This window comes from Spermophilus citellus (assembly GCF_964194105.1).
Source record: "Spermophilus citellus genome assembly, chromosome: 2".
NCBI classification, from domain to species: Eukaryota; Metazoa; Chordata; class Mammalia; order Rodentia; family Sciuridae; genus Spermophilus; species Spermophilus citellus.
Window position 1 is genome coordinate 244,149,626 of NC_138183.1, and position 16,750 is coordinate 244,166,375.

Here is a 16,750-nt window from a genome sequence, read left to right on the forward strand (position 1 = left end):
TGGGGGCGGGAACTTAGTACGTCGCTGCGTCAGGGACCGCGGGAGTACGGGCAGGGAGGCCGATCCTCTTCTTCGATTGGTCCGCTGAGCGTTTGTGGCGGGCGCGCGCGCGTGCCGTCAGCGGTAGCGGGTCTTGAGTGGCAGGGGGCGGGGGGGCACCCTCGGAGCGGGCGGAGGGGAGGGGGGGAAAGGAGCTGTGGGTGAGAGTGAGCCGGACGCTCCGGGAGGTGAGGGGGGCGGGGGGAGCAGCGTCGCGGCCGCCGCCGCCTCCGCCTCCACCGCCTGGAACGAGGGGGTGGGGGACGGACGAGCCCCGATGCCGGGGGAGACGGAAGAGCCGAGACCCCCGGAGCAGCAGGACCAGGAAGGGGGAGAGGCGGCGGCCAAGGCGGCTCCAGAGGAGCCCCAACAACGGCCCCTTGAGGTGGCGGCGGCGGCGCCTGCTGGGACCACGAGCAGCCGCGTGCTGAGGGGAGGTCGGGACCGAGGCCGAGCCGCTGCGGCGGCCGCCGCCGCCGCTGTGTCCCGCCGGAGGAAGGCCGAGTATCCCCGCCGGCGGAGGAGCAGCCCCAGCGCCAGGCCTCTCGACGCCCCAGGGCAGCAGTCCCAGGCCGCGAAGACCCCGTCTCCAGTTCAGGGCAAGAAGAGTCCGCGACTCCTGTGAGTACCGCAGCATTTCAGGCGGTGGTAAAGACCCCCCTCTGTCTGCACGCAACCCTCTCGGCTCCCGTAGCGCCCACTCCACGTGACACCCTGCCTGCTCTGCCCCCTGCCGGCTCTGCACGCCAGATGTCACGCCGTTTCCCGATTTGCGGTCTATCGCTTCCCTGCACCCTGGTGTCCTCTGTCTGGCCACTTTCCCGCTCCCTGAAATCACTCTTTGTACGGTGCTCTCTTTTGCTCCCTGATGACCCCACCTCTTCCCTGCCGCCCGCAGGCATGTCCCTCTCTGGCATCTGCCAACCCCTTTGTCAGCCTATCGCTTTCCCTTCGGCTGCTTTCCAGTATTACATCACATCCCCATTAGGAAATCAACAGCAGGTTCCTTGCCTTCAAGAATGCCCCCCCCCCAATTAATTAACCCAAGAACCAATTCTAATAGTATGTTTATGTTTTTACTCTCCTAAATTGACAAATTCATTTTTCATTTTTTTTTTTTGTAAGAATTTGATACTTCTCGTCAGGGCAAAGACTATAGACTATTTTGTATAACTAAACTAGGTGAATACTTAGTTTTTGTTTTTACCAAGTAGCATGTTTTTTCTCTAGTTATGCATGTATTTTAATAGGAATGTGTGCTTCATTCTTAAGAGAGAGTCTGGAAGGAATTATTACTTAGAGGTAATAGAAGAACCACAAACAAATGGCCTGGAGCATAAATATTTTAAGTAATTTAAATATAATGTTCACATATTAAGAACACTGGAACACACAAAATTTTAAATTACAAAGCTAATCACATTAGCTATTGAATTTATTGCTGAGAACGTCATTTGTGTCCTTAGACCAAGTGAAAAAGAAAACTAGTAAAAGCAAAGAAAATTGAAAGCAGTGTCAGTTTTAAGTTTCCATTCCTCCAGTAGAGAGAGTGGCAAGGTTTGACTTGCACTACACCCAGTACATTTAAAGCCTAAAAGAAACTTGTGACCTGGCATCCTTGTGTTAGAAACCTCAGGAAAAGGAATAGAATTCAGAGGTATCATTTTGGTAGAGAAGTGCTTTCAAAGTTCTAAATGCCATTTAAGTTAATGTAACTTAGAGAATTTATTGTATAAATTGCAGTTCTGTGGACAATAAAAATTTGTATCTAGAAATTTTTCAGCTGCAGTTGGAATTCTAATTGCTGTAGATGCATTTCGTGTTCATAAAAATTTTAAAGTTCTATACTTAATTTCTTGTAAGTTTCAAAAGATAGGTATTATTAATCTTATTTTGATATAAATTCCTTTGGTGACTTTTTTTTACCTGTGCTTCAGGTACTGTATTTCACTATATAATTGTGGCAGATTTCATGCCAATTTTTTTGCAAAAAGGTGGGGTATGACCATTATACAGATTTTTTTTTAAGTGCTGGTATTACTTAAAATTCACTTATTACTAAATAACTTTGGTGCAAGATTAGGATGCACAGAATACTTGTGAATATATGTTAATTAAAATTAAGTAGCTCAAATCCGTGCACATTTGTTTGTGACACTTTAGAGAATATATTTGTTTAAAACAAGTTAACACATTCCTTGTTATTAATTCATGCATTAGAATCAAAATATTACAAAAGAAACTTTACTCAAGAAAATTTATTACAGTGTTGCAAAGTATGAATTTTAGGAAATTTAATCTGAGTCAGATCTTGCTGGGTTATCATTGTTTTTTTTATCTGATGTGAAGTCCTCAGTGCCTCAGGAAAGGTGTGCTTACTGATGGTACTGCAGTGTTATAAACAAAATCTGTTTTCAGAAATACACTGACAAGCATATCAGTACTACTTTTTTTTTTTCCTATTTTGTGTTTTTTATTTCTTACATACATGACAATAGTGGAATGCATTACAATCATAATTATCCATTCACAGCACAGTTTTTCATAACTCTGTATATAAAGTATGTTCACACCAAATTATGCCATTATACATGAGCTCTCATCATTTTTTTTCTTGCATTACAATTCTTAACAAAACACATTTCTCTTTTACCACTATATAAGATAGTGTCTCATTGATAACATTCCTATGAGACCACATTTGTTTCAGTGACATTGAAGGATATTTTTATGTATAAGCATAGTGTTTAGGGACTTGCTATTACATGCCTTAAGGAGAAGACATTATGCAAGATGTTGATTCTCCTTATTTTTCTATATATTTAAAGTGATTTCAATAAAATACCACATATGACCACTTTTTAAAAAAAAATGAAATTCACTGACAATTTACATGTACTGAGAATTCTAGGCTTACAACTTGCAGTGCATAAGAAGACATCCTTATACCACTGGTGAATACATTGTTCTATTTACATTTTTAGCAGTGTGAGCAACAGAATTATACCATGTAATGATTGCATGATGAAAGTTATAAACCAATTTTTGTGCTAAAAAATCAAGGTGACGATTATGTGGTGAAATATGGTATGGGGGATACTCCTATGATGTGAGTTTGTAGAAATTAGATATATCATATGAAGACCTTCATATGTTTCCTGGCATATAGTAAGTACTAAATAAAACGATGTATTGAGTACTGGTGATATGGTATAGGTATGAGTGGTTCGTAATGAGTGGTTTATAATGGTGTTCTTCATGTCAGTTCTACAAAATGTGTTATACATGAAAGAAGTTAATACTTGAAATACTTTCAAAATTTGCTTTCATTTTCACCTAACATGTTAACACATTGGTGTTAAATACACCTTTATCTTAAATACAATTTTACTTACATTAGTAGTTATATAGGCTGTTATGATTTTTATTTTCCCTAACTTGGCAAAAAGTACTAATGTATCCTTTTATTTCCACAGTATAAATGTTAAAGCAATTGAATTTAGATGAAGAGAATTTAATTCTAAGTGTTCCTCCCTCTCATCTAATATTATAAAAGATAGTAAAAGTAATGGTATTCTTTTATAGCATCAGAATTATCTTTTGACTGTGTCCTTAAAATTATACAATTTTATTAGATTGTTAAAATAAAAAGCTTTAATGATAGCATTTATACCTTTTCTATTTATTCCTTGGTGTCTGGGAATCAATCAAAGGAGTCCCAAAGAAATTCAGCTTGTCACCCCTCCTTGAGCAGTAACTGGGCCTGATACTGTTCTGAGCTGATAGCAAAAAGGGTGATTACACACAACCCTTGTCTTCAAGGAACTTGCAATGAAAGGGAAAGATGCCTTGATCAGTGAAGATTTGTTAAACATGTATGCATGGTTTCTAGAATTTCATTCACAAAGCACATTTTTAAGCTAATTTTTTTCTTAGTCCTTTTGAGTATTGAGTTTCTGCTTACTTAATTATAACCTGATTCATCTGTTTTCCAAATAACATTATGATAGTTTTTAAAGGAGAGGTTGAAAATTTAATCCCTATTAATTGCTTATTCCATTCAAGTTCTTTTTCCGTATCCTAGCTTTTTAAGCTGCAAAATCCTAAGCAACTGTTTTAACCCATATTTATTTTTCTCAAATAAAGTGAAGCAAAGTGTACCATAGTTTAAAAGCTCAGTAAATTTGAATTAACCAAACTTCTGTTCCTATCATAGGTAAATTATTTAGTAGTTTAAAAAAAAAAAAAAGCATTGGGTTTAAATCAGAAAAGTTCAGGTCCCAGCTTTATAGTGCTAAGTGGCCCTGGGCAAGTCACTCAGGGTCTTCAGATCTGCTTCATCTGTAATTGATATTTTATGAACTTATAAAATGAGCTTTATGGTTGGGTGATAATTAGGTTATAGTTTCATAAACTTTAATATACATATATCCTCAGCCTTTTTTATTTTTTATCTGGAGACAGGATTTTGCCGAGTAGCTTAGGGACTCACTAAGTTGCTGAAGCTGATCTTGAACTTGGAATCCTCCTGCCTCAGCCTACTGAGCCTCTGGTATTACAGGCATGCACAACCACTCCTGGCTGAATTTATAATTTGTTTATTCACATTGAAATGTTTAGGAGTTAACGGGGAGAGTAGGAAATGTTTATAAGTGAAGGGGAATAAAGAAATTTTTAGTGAATTTATTCAAGAGAAAGGCAGGAAATTTAAATGATAGTCATTAAAAAGTAAAGTCTAAACAGCTAGTTGTAAGGAAAGATATACTGAATTTTAGCAAAGTTTATGCATTCTTATTACTTAATAGTTAGACTCATCATTTGCTGAATTTTAGCCAGTAAAATTATATACATACGATTCTTGGGCTGGGCCTGGGGCTCAGCGGTAGAGCGCTCACCTAGCATATTCAAGGCACTGGGTTTGATCCTCAGCACCACATAAAACGAAATAAATAAAATAAAGGTATTGTGCCCAACTACAACTAAAAAATATATATATTAAAAAAATTCTCAGTTTATATATTCTCATTTAATCTTTTAAATAATTATATAAGGAACATGGTAACATTATTTTAGTAATTTTGGATGTGATTTTTCCCCCTGCTTTAATGTTAGAAAAGACCTTGCTTTTTACTAATGTGAAAACAATGAGATTATTAATATATAAAATAGCTTTTCATTCTGCTGTACAATATATGCATATCTTGTGTATTTCAGATTTTTAAACTTTATTAACATACATTTTAAACCTTTATAAGTTCAGCTAAAACTGGAGTATTTTTTTTTTTAAAGAGAGAGTGAGAGAGGAGAGAGAATTTTTAATATTTATTTTTTAGTTCTCGGCAGACACAACATCTTTGTTGGTATGTGGTGCTGAGGATCGAACCCGGGCCACACGCATGCCAGGCGAGCGTGCTACCGCTTGAGCCACATCCCCAGCCCTAAAACTGGAGTATTTTTAATGGTCATTTTTCAGGTTCAGATAAAAGTTGCAGCTGAAGGAAAGGCATTGCTTTTAATTTGTGGTGTATAGAATTCTATTTTGCTGCTGGCTATGCTGGCACACGCCTGTAATCCCAAGGGCTTGGAAGGCTGAGGCAGGAGGATCTCTTCAAAGCCAGCCTCAGTAAAGCAATGTACTAAGAAACTCAGTGAGACCCTGTCTCTAAATAAAATACAAAATAGGGCTGGGGATGTGGCTCAGTGGTTGGGTGCCCCTGAGTTCAGTCCCCGGTACCATAAAAAGAATTCTATTTTGTTGTCCTTTTAGGGGAGGAATTGATGAAAGTAATAAAATTTTAGGTGGCATTTTTTCCTTATGTTTTTGCTATTTCTCTTTTGAGGGCTATGAATATGAGAAGAGGCAATAATATCCTGACTTGAAAAAGCTTAGAGCATTGTTTCCAGAAGGGTTCAATTGTACAAGACTGGAATCTTGAGTGATCCAGGATCCTAGAGCAGTCAGTATGGTGGTAAAAACATTGAACCATTTCAAAAATTTTTCAGAAATTTAGCTTCTATTCTTATTTTCATTTAAAGATAAGAAGATTGATGGTTATCTTATATTAATTGCACATTTATAATATAAATGAAAGTTATAATCTTTCAAAAATATATGGAACAAAACGTGGTAACTATTATTTCTAAAGAGGACAGTCTTATGTATTATTTTGTGGCTTCTGTGTTATCTGTAAAATAAAAGGATCTTCAATTGTATTAGGTTTACTTGGGAAAAAAAGAAAAATGAAAAACCTTTGTATTGTTCAGAGATGCTATGTGGCACCTTTATGGTGAAGATCCAAAGCCTCTTTTGAATTTGGGTAATGGGTATGGAGGAGTTCACCTTGCTATATCCATGAGTCATATATATATGACAGAAATTTTCCCAAGTTAAAAAACATAGGATTTTTTTTTTATCTGTAGGCTTATGACACTTTATACTACTGCATCTAATTTGAAAAGTGCAAATTATATTTGTAAAATTCTTCTATTGCTTTTGAAATTAGATTTTGATTTAACAGTAATTTTAGGGTCTTTTAAAGTTTCCAACCTTTTTATTATAAAAATTATAAGATCTACATAAAGTAGAGAAAAACGGAATGCCAATGTTTAGCACCTAGATCCAGAAGTTATTGAGATTTTTGCAATGCTTGCTATACCGACCCCCACCCCACCTGCAAAAGTATTTTAGATCCTCTCCCCAAATGTTAAGTCATTTCAAGCATTTGTATAAAATAAGGACATTCATTGAAATATTTTCCTTGTATTAATGTTTATAATTAAAACTAAAATATGTTTTGAGTGATACTTTAATTCTGTTCTGTCAGGTATTATAGCCACTTCAAACTGTTTACATTAATTAAAATTAAAAATTCAGTTCCTTAGTCACACTGTATAAGTGTTCAGTAGGCCTATACAACTGATGTATTGGACAGTGCAGATGCAGAATATTTCCATCACTGTTGAAAGTTAGTCGTATTTTACTCTTGTCCAAAACTGCTTTAGATGCTTTCTGTATCTCTCTGGAGATGAACCTAAAAGAGATAAATATGTATGTTTTCAGGAAATGTGCAAGATTGCTCATTTAATGTTTGATTCTTATTTCTTTCAGATGCGTAGAAAAAATAACAACTGATAAAGGTAAGACTTGGTCATTTTTACCTCTCTTGTATATGTATGAATGACACTGTGTTATAATCTGGTAGAAAGTAGAATAAGCTGCAGCCTAATTCAAAAAAATTCCCATATAAAAGGAACTTTTGTTCAGTAAAACATTAGTGAAGTTGATAGAGCCTATTCAGATGTCATCAATCAGATTTAGATAGTAAAATATCTTGACAGTATTTAGAAACTCAACAATGAAGAACCACAATTTTTTTTTTTTTTTTTTTTTTTTTAGTTGTAGGTGCACAACATGCCTTTATTTGTTTAGTTTTTTATGCAGTGCTAAGGAACCAGTGCTAAGAACCCAGTGCCTCACACATGCTGGGCAAGCGCTCTGCCACTGAGCTACAGCCCCAGCCCAGGAACCATAATTTGATGACAGTTTATTATAATTTTTAAAGCTATTTAGCCTTTTTTTAATGAAGTAATGAATAAAGAAGTAATACATAGTATATAGAATAAAGTGTAGGCAGTGTCTATACTGGTAGAGACTAAAATTTTGATTGCAGTTTGAAGAATACAGAAAGAAAATGTTCTAAGATTTCAGCCTGGTGAATAATTAATTGAAGTTATTAGGTCGTTTCTATGTAATGTTTTAGCCAATTAAATGTTTATTGAATCTAGTTTTCTGTTTGTCTGACTTATGAAGGAAAGCTGATGTTCACTTTTTTCTTTCTAAATACTTTTATTTAAGAGATTTCATTCTGGCTTTGTAGGTTGAATTATAATTACTGCCACTTGATTGAGCCAGTAGCCCATTGATTACATTTTTCTTTTCTAGTTGTTGGTTGTGTTGTTTAATGTTAAACTCAAATATGTGGGATCCTCCTTAAAACTGGAACAGTATACTCTAATTTGTATTTCAATTATTGTATATGCTTTGACTCAGTACTAACAACCAGTTTCCAATATCTGGAGTCTACTTAATAGTTGAGAGTTGACCAGTGGTTTTGTTTTTGTTTTTCTATGTGATATTGGGGATTAAACCCAGAGACACTTTTACACTGAGCTACACACCCAGCACATTTTATTTTTTATTTTGAGAGTCTTGCTAAGTTGCTAAGGCTGATTTCAAATTTGGGATACTCCTGGTAGAAAGTAGAATAATCTCCTGAGTACCTGGGATTATAGTTATGTGTCACGATACCTAGCTACCAGTTAGTTTTTTAAGGTCCACTTACAGCCTGCTTATTTATTTATTTCCATACGTGTGTGTGTGTGTGTGTGTGTGTGTGTGTGTGTGTGTGTTCAGGCAAGAAATATTACATACTAGGCAAAGTTTTGTGTAGAAAGCTTTGCATGATTATTTTGTCTGCTCAGTTAAGTGAAAACAGTAGTTATATCTGCCTAGAATGGAAGGTCTTATGTTCAGAGATCATTTTATAGATTTCTATGATGTAGAGAGAGAGGGGGTCGGGGGACAGACAGACCATAATCAAGTACCAGAGCAGTTCTTATTTAAAAAAACAACCTGCCTTCATCAGAACTATAGTTACTTTATGTGTCTAAAGAAATTACTTTGGGTTGACTTGAGGACAATTTATATAGAAATTTTGAACCCCCTTTTGGGGGTAAATGATCTTTGTGTAGATAATATTAAACCAGAAGTTGAAGTTGGCATGCTATTTAGTTTTGCAGCTGTGGAAAGATTACAACTTTATTCTGGGTAATTCAGTCTCAAAAATCTCATCTCACTTTAATCCACTAGTTAAATGATCTGAGTCTGTGTATTCTCAAACTCCCATCTCCATGTCTTCATTAATTCACCTGTTAAGAGTAGCTGCTCAACCCAAAGACCTGTATCTAACATTATAGGAGAGATTAGTGAAAAAGTGAGGAAGATTCTAGTACTCACTTTTTCCTGTACTATTTGATATTTACAGTTCACCTCAATTCTTTATTGTATGTCAAAAAGTTACCTGTAGACCCTGGCAGAGTCTTTATATTCAGTCTGCTGAATTTTTATTCATTTGTATTTCAAAGAAACTTTTTGAAAACGTTTTATTTTTTAGAAGTTATGACTCTCTTTTATTAATATTATGATATTTTTATGATTGTTTTTACTCGTATTTGCTCCAAACAACCAGAAAGATATGCTTTCCTTGAATTGAAAAGAAGAACCTTTGACGTGTTTCAACAAGTAAACAGTATTGTACAAAGAAAGCAGCATTCCATGATTTTTAAGTTGCAAAGTGCTACATTCATTTTTCAAACTAAAGAAATAATAAAGAAGCATTATCATGAATTTCTGTTCCTACTACATTTATTTAACCTTGATAGGTGTATATAAAACAAATAGAAAGGTACTTTGCTAAGTAATGGTTATTAAATTTATTCAAAAAGTGTAAGTGAAATTAAATCAAAGCAACCAATAGTGTACTCACAATAATAAAGTAAAAGGGTGGTTTATCTAAATGTTTATCTAAACTTATCGGCACCTCTGCTTTCTCATAATTTTAATTTCTTTTAAAAACTATACATAAAACCTAATTTTTTCTCCTGTCTTTTGGGTTCTTAGTGAATAATAGTTAAAATTGCTTAAGATCCAACATAAAAATTGGACATTGTGATGCTTTAATGTTTACTAATGGATGTTTTAGGTGTTTCCTGGAATAATTATCAATACTACAGAGTTAAGTAAATGTGGGCAGTGTTTTGTGTTATTAATGATAGAATATACTGTAGGTTTTCTTAGGAATTTTTTTCTTTTTTAGTACTATGCAGTATAAATACCAAAATGTACAGCAATTACCTAATTTATTTTACTATGAAGCCCTCTCTAAAGAATATCTAATAAAACCAGTTTATGGAAGACATTTTGGGATAACTGTTGCTTGAAAATTTTACTGTATTAAACTTTGGGACTCACCTTTTATTCAGAATAGTTCTATTTTCAGTTACTCTTGTTACAGAGAGGTGATCTTTGACAAAGATTAGTCATTAGATGAATTCAGAACATCTGGAAACTAGATTATTTAGGACAGTTTAGCTCTTAACTCTTTGGCACCTAGTTTATTGTATTCAGCAAATATGTGTAATTATTACGAAAACATTAGCTTGTTTTTCTTTTTATTCCCTCTGCCTTGTATCATATCCTCAGATATTTGTTTTAGATTAATTTAGTCTAATTTATAGATTTTGATCTCTCCAATCCCTGCCCCTATGACCACCGCCACTCTTCCTCCTCCTGGGGTTTGAACCATGGGGCTCTTTACCACTGAGCTACATCCTCATCCCTTTTCATTTTTTATTTCGATCAGTCTCCCTAAGTTGCCAAAGCCAGCTTTGAACTTGGATCCTCCCACCTTAGCCTCCCAAATAGCTAGGATCATAGGGATTCACCAGCATGCCTGGCTACTTGATTTTTAAAAAAATTAGAATCAATTGGTATTCAGTACTTTTTTTATAATTTTACTTTCAATAGTTTTTTATTTTTACTGTGTTGAAATACACTTTATTAATTTCTTGTCCTTTAAAATCAGTCTCCTGTATCACATTGTTTTCTTTTGTAGACATTCAACTTCACAACATAATATTGTTTCTTCTATCCTTTAAAGATGCATCTCATTTTCAGTATTGTTAACACAATATTTGTATTATTCCTCAATTCATAGAACAGGCATTCTAGTTTTTTTATCTCACCCCAGCAAGGAAATCTCACTTTGGCAATTTTTACCATTTGAGTTTCTATACAGAATAAGATGTGCAATATACTCAGGACATGATCTTCATAATTCTTGAATAATTTTCAGTATTCTTAATCACCTTGTTTTATTAACTATAATAAAATGCTGTCAGTTTTGAACATAAAAGAACTGTGGAAGGAAATTCTTTGGTGAGATAGGGCATGTATAAACCCAATCCCAACCCTTAAATGTAATATTAGTTTTAGTTGATGCATTCTCTTTTACATATTAAATTGTATTCTAAAGTGAGCTTAAAAGAAAAAAAAATCTCTTCTCCTGGTTTCTCTTAATACTGCTTAATATTAATGCATCAGTATTAATAATCCAAAATGGAGTTTCTTGTTATAGAAAACAAGCAAAGTGGGCTATCGATAGACGTATACAGAGTAGTCTAGATAGATTTTAGAAACTGAAGTTTCTGACTCTGGTATTGATACTACTCAAGCCTCAGAGCTCTGACAGTACATTAAGTAGGGGTTTATTCCTTTTCTTTCTTTCTTTTTTTTTTTTTTTTTTTTTTTTTTTTTTTTTTGGTAAGTGGATACAATACCTTTATTTATCTTTATGTGGTGCTGAGGATTAAACCCAGGGCTTCACACTTGCTTATAAGCACTCTACTACTGAGCTACAACCCTAGCCCTACATAGGCATTTTATTTTTCCTTCCTTATAAGCCCTTTATCATAAGCAAGAGCCATATTATTTCTCAGTATGAGAATGAACTCAAACATCTTGTTCCTTGTTAGGGAATGGCCCAGATCATTTAGTCTATTTTCTAGTTCAAACTTCCAGATCTCCTATATTTCTTCTGCTCTTGTAAATCCTTTTGGATTATAGAGGCTTAGAAAGACTTATCATCTTATTTCACTTATAGGACATTTTGTCAGATAAATGGGTCTTTCACAAAAATAACAAGTTGCCCATTACAATTCAACTTCTGACACATTTATCTTTATTCTGCTATATATAATAATTATACTAAGATGCCTTTTCTAGTAAACACCTCTTGAGAGTTATAGCAGCATGCTTTGATGGAAGAAAGGGAAAACTAATGTCCTAGGTGGGTAAATTCATACCCAGACTTTAAGAATCCAAAACCCCTAAGAAAAACTCACCTACACATGAGGACATAACATTGTCTTCATTCTAAGATGATCTGAATGGACAAGACACTCTCACAAAAAGGAATCAACTGATTTAATGCCTCTATATCCAAGAGAGATCAAACTCCTGAATTAAAACTAGCCAGATTAATCTCACTACATTCAGGCAAAGGCCCCTTTAGCATCTGCATTTAATTGTCTTAGAGCAAAACTGTGCCTGTCTTCTGCCTCCCTATTTCATTAAGCCTGGCTAGTTTCTTTGATTCTAAACTCCCAACTCGTAACCTATTTGTTGATTTGTGTGTAATTTTGCTGCTTTGTCAGTTTCTAAACCCTGTTATTTTATTTACTGTAATCTTTTGTAAATTTTGGTATTGTCTATTGCTGTATTTTTAAAAACATCTAAACATTTAGTGACTTAAAGAACAACCATTTAATATTTTTTATTTGCATGTTTCCTCTCTTCATTGGTCTTTATCAGTCTAGACTTTTTATGTCAAGGTGGTCTTGGACAGTATTCCAAAATGCTGCAGGCAATTGCTACAAAGCTTTTGCCATCCCACGAGATATAAGATAAATGTATTCTTTTAAAAAAAATCTATTTTTTTAGTTTATCTGCAAGAAAAATTAGAAAATTGAAATTACAGAATTAAAAAATAGTACAGTTTACAATGGTATTGATAATAGTGTAACAATAGGAAATGCTGTTAAGAACATATCTTGGAGAAATGACATACTCTGCAATAGATTATGCTGGGAAAATTGCCCAGCCACATGCAGAAGAATGAAACTAGACCCCTTTCTCATCTTTATGAAAATTAAATATATATTAAAAATTATCAAGTTGAGGTGACAAATGTTTTAATTAGTTTGATTGAATCTTTATACACAATCCAGATACCACATTGTACCTGACTGTTTGGAATGAAACTCTTCCAAGTTTCTCCATCACTTTATCAGCTAGCCACTGAAGGCCAGGACAGAAGAGCACCAGCATAGGATCTATTGACATAAGTCTCTTGCAGGGTGGCCTTGTCCTTTCACAGATCTGATGGCAGGCATGACTTCAGGAATACAACTCAAGGCTAAAGTTTGGTAAGACCAAGTCAGGAGTGGGGCACACCTGGAGAGCACACATAGAATTTAGCACAGGCAGGGAGGGAGAAAGAAGAGAACATAGCAATCAGCAGTAGATATTGAGGAATGGGTGTGAGTCACTTTAATTTCATGGGTAAATGCTTGAAGTGGGGAGCCTGGACTGCTAAGCAGGAGAGCTCTTATTTCTGACTACTCAGGCCATTTGGGTATGATTTAAAACTGGTAACTGTCAGGAATGAAAGCCCTGCCTCTGGTAAAGCTAAATCTGCAAAGTGGATGCTGAGGCAACACAAAATTAAAAATGTTCACCTCACCTATAAGTAGACATGATTTTTGTCAACTAAAAGCAAATTTTAAAAATCAGACTAACCAGCAGATGAGAAATTCAAGTCATAGTTGGTATTGCCTTTTGAGAATAAAATCCAGAGGGGTGGAAACAGTCTGTTGCAGTCTTGAATTTCTTCATGAAATATCAGTCTCTGTTTTTAGGCCTTTGATCTATCTTGTGTTTGACCAAACAGCTGGGTACTGCAGCCGCCTAGCATATTGATACACTTAGCCATTAAGTTCATATTCTTAAATTTTTGACAAATTTTATCATCACTTTTTGATAAATTTGTTACCTTTACTTAATTATATGTTTGGTATTTCTTAACCTTTTCTGTTTTTGTCTTGCTTTCTCAAAATTTGAGATTTTTTTCCAGCTTAATTTCAAATCTTCCAGGTTTTATTTTTTGCTCTTATATATTTTTAGATTTCCAAGAGGGTTTATTGTTTGTTTGTTTGTTTTTAAGTAGTGTGCTCTTCTGCTGTGGTTTGAATATCTCCTCCAAGACTAATGTTGAAATTTTTGTCAATGTGGTGGTATTGGAAAAAGTCAGGTAGGAGGTAATTAGGTCATGAGATCAGTGTCCTTCTGAATGGATTAGAGCCTTTATCACTCGAGTGGCTTTGTTATAAAAGCAAATTTGCCTTCCTTTGCTCTCCCTTGCTCCCCCCTCTTGCTCTCACCATGTGATGCCTTGCAGTATGTTATGCGGGAAGAAGGCTCTTTCTTGCAAGGTCTGACATCCTCGTATTGGACTTCCTAGCCTCCAGAACTGTGAAAAATAAAGTTCTTTAATAATTACCAGTCTGAGGTATTCTGTTACAGCAACATGAAATAATCATAAGACATTTTCTAATGATGTCCTAGCCTCCCATCGAAGGATGCATTTATACATTTGTTTTTTTTCCTGTATTTCTTCAAAGTTTTTTTTTTCCCCATTCATTTAGTCTGTCTTGCATGTGTATATGGTTCTGGGAATTGAACCCGGGGTCCTGGATATGCTAGGAAAGCACTCTACCACTGAGTTAATCCCCAGCCCCTGTTTAGTTTTTCTTACTAGAGATTTTCCTCAAGTTTCTGGTTCTGAGGTTAATAGAGATAAGAAACTGATTTTCTTCTTTACGCGACAGCACCGATCACTTCTGATACTAGATCTGTGGTGATGGTTTCACCACAAACCAAGCAGTCAGTTCTGTAGAGTTCTGTAAATTGAATTCAGTTTTGACATTCAATTTAATTCTAATATTAACTACCTGGAGATAGCATTAGATCCCACAGGTAAAAGGTTTAGTTTCTCAGGCCCCGGGTTGTTTTACCTGTGCTTCTGACCACTGTGAAATTGAGTTTCCACAGCCCAATCCTTGGATTTAGCTGTATTGCTAGAGTGGCTCATAGAACTCAGGGAAACACTTCCCTTTGATTATAAAGGAAATGACAGGATGCAGAAGAAGAGATGCATAGGGCAAGGAATGTTGAAAGGAGTGAGGGGCATCTATACCTTCTGGGTGCATATCCTCGAGACCCTCCACATGTTTAGCTATCTGTAAGCTCCTTGAACTCAGCCCTTTGGGGTTTTTATGGAAGTTTTGTTATGTAGGCACAGGCCATTGGCCTTTAATGATCAACTTAACTTCAGCCCTTGCCCCCTCCTGGGAGGTTGGTGGAATGAGGCTGAAAAGGCCCAAACTCACCATACCCTATTCTTTCCTGTGATCAGTCCCATACTGAATCTACTTAAGGGCTAGTACTAGTCAAGTTTATTAGCATATAGAGAGGTATAATTCCAGACATTCCAAGGAGTTTAGAAGTTATATGCAAGGAGACAAGGATAAGGACCAGCGTGGTATGTATTTTGCAGTACTACACTAGTGTTCCTTGATGTTCTTTTGATGTTTGGAAGAGTGCTAAAATGCTAATTGGAAATGCTGTATGTATGTGTCAGACACCTCCCCCCCCCCCCTTTTCTCTTCAGGGATAGTTTGGGAATAGCTTTTCCATGAAGCAGTTCATTTTCTTTAGAGATTCTTGTATCTCTTCTAGGTAGAATTGGTGGGGAATGAATGAGACAGATCCTCTATGATCCTAACTTTTGCTTCCATTTAACTACCTTTTTTCTCTGACTGTAATTTCACTTCTGCCCTCAACTGGAACTGTTAATACCAGAGCTCTGTTTATTTTAACCCCTCCTAAATGGTAAAATTCCACTCAAAAGGCAGCATGGGATGAAGAAGTCTGGATGTTAAATTTACTTTAAAAAACTTTTCTAACTGTTCTGCCTCTTTTGATTCTTCCCCACATATATATATTATAGATATCTATATATTGTAGATATCTAAATATGACTCAACAGTTCCTTAACCTTTCTGAGGTTGTTTAAAATGTATTCGCTTGTTTCTTTTTCACAGCATTTATTTGATCTTAAAAATCACTAAGCACTCACCCTGGATTTGTTCTTCTAAATCTTTGTTGAAATCACACAGTTGATATTGTCTCCTTGTGTTCCTTTGACTTTGCAATTTTTAGTCACAATTCCTTTTCTGTCATTTTAGCAGTGTTTTAGGAGAAAGCAGAAACAAAAGTGTGTATTCAGTTTGTTCTATTTAACTGGAAGCCCCCTAAACACCCTTTAAAACCTTGATTAATTCTGATAATCATTTTATTCCATCAAACCTATGTGAATGATATTCATTCTCATTAAATCTGCTTTTGTTGTTATTTGGTTTGTGTCTTAAATCTTGAAATTTGAGGAGTGGATTAATGTTTGAATTGGATATGATTTTAATGATCATTTCCTATAAACTTTCCTTTTATCCATGAAGACATTGAGACCAAAGAAAACTTAAAGATTTGGTGTGTCTTCGTTTTTGCTACCAAACAAACATCATAAATTTAGTGTCATAAAACAACAGTTTATCTCTTTGTGACTCTGCTACTTTTCTGGGCTAATTGGGCATTTGTTCAGCAACTGAATGGGCTTGTTAACATATATAGAAATTGTTGCTAGTTGTGGGTTCTCTGCCACATGGCCTCATCTTTTAGTAGGCTATACTAGCTTCCTTATTACATGCCACTCTTTATGAAAGGGCAAGCACCACTGCAAAAGTAACTATTCATCCTCTGCTTATGTCCCCTTGAATCTTATATTTCATCACTAAAATTCTCTAACTTCATATTTAGTTCCTCATCAAATTTTAATATCACTGAAAGTCCCATGCTTTGCCATGAAACTGATTAGAAAGTTGATTAGTAAACATGGCATTAGAAAGGACATCAGTGATCTTGGGAAAATTTAACTTTTCCATGCCTCATTTTGCTTTTCTATAATGAGAAAAAAAT

The 16,750-nt window shown here is 35.5% G+C and overlaps 1 protein-coding gene across 2 annotated transcripts in view; it reads left to right on the top strand.

The window, feature by feature from the left end:
* Positions 1-178: 178 nt before the first annotated feature.
* The window catches only part of ZFP91 (ZFP91 zinc finger protein, atypical E3 ubiquitin ligase), a 32,193-nt gene continuing 15,621 nt past the window's right edge, over positions 179-16,750 (top strand). For both annotated transcript variants that reach the window (XM_081279456.1, XM_081279457.1), the window contains exons 1-2: positions 179-660; positions 7,148-7,176. In XM_081279456.1, coding sequence (XP_081135582.1) covers positions 317-660; positions 7,148-7,176 — 373 coding nt within the window. In that variant the 5' untranslated portion in view covers positions 179-316. The remainder of the gene's footprint in view (positions 661-7,147; positions 7,177-16,750) is intronic.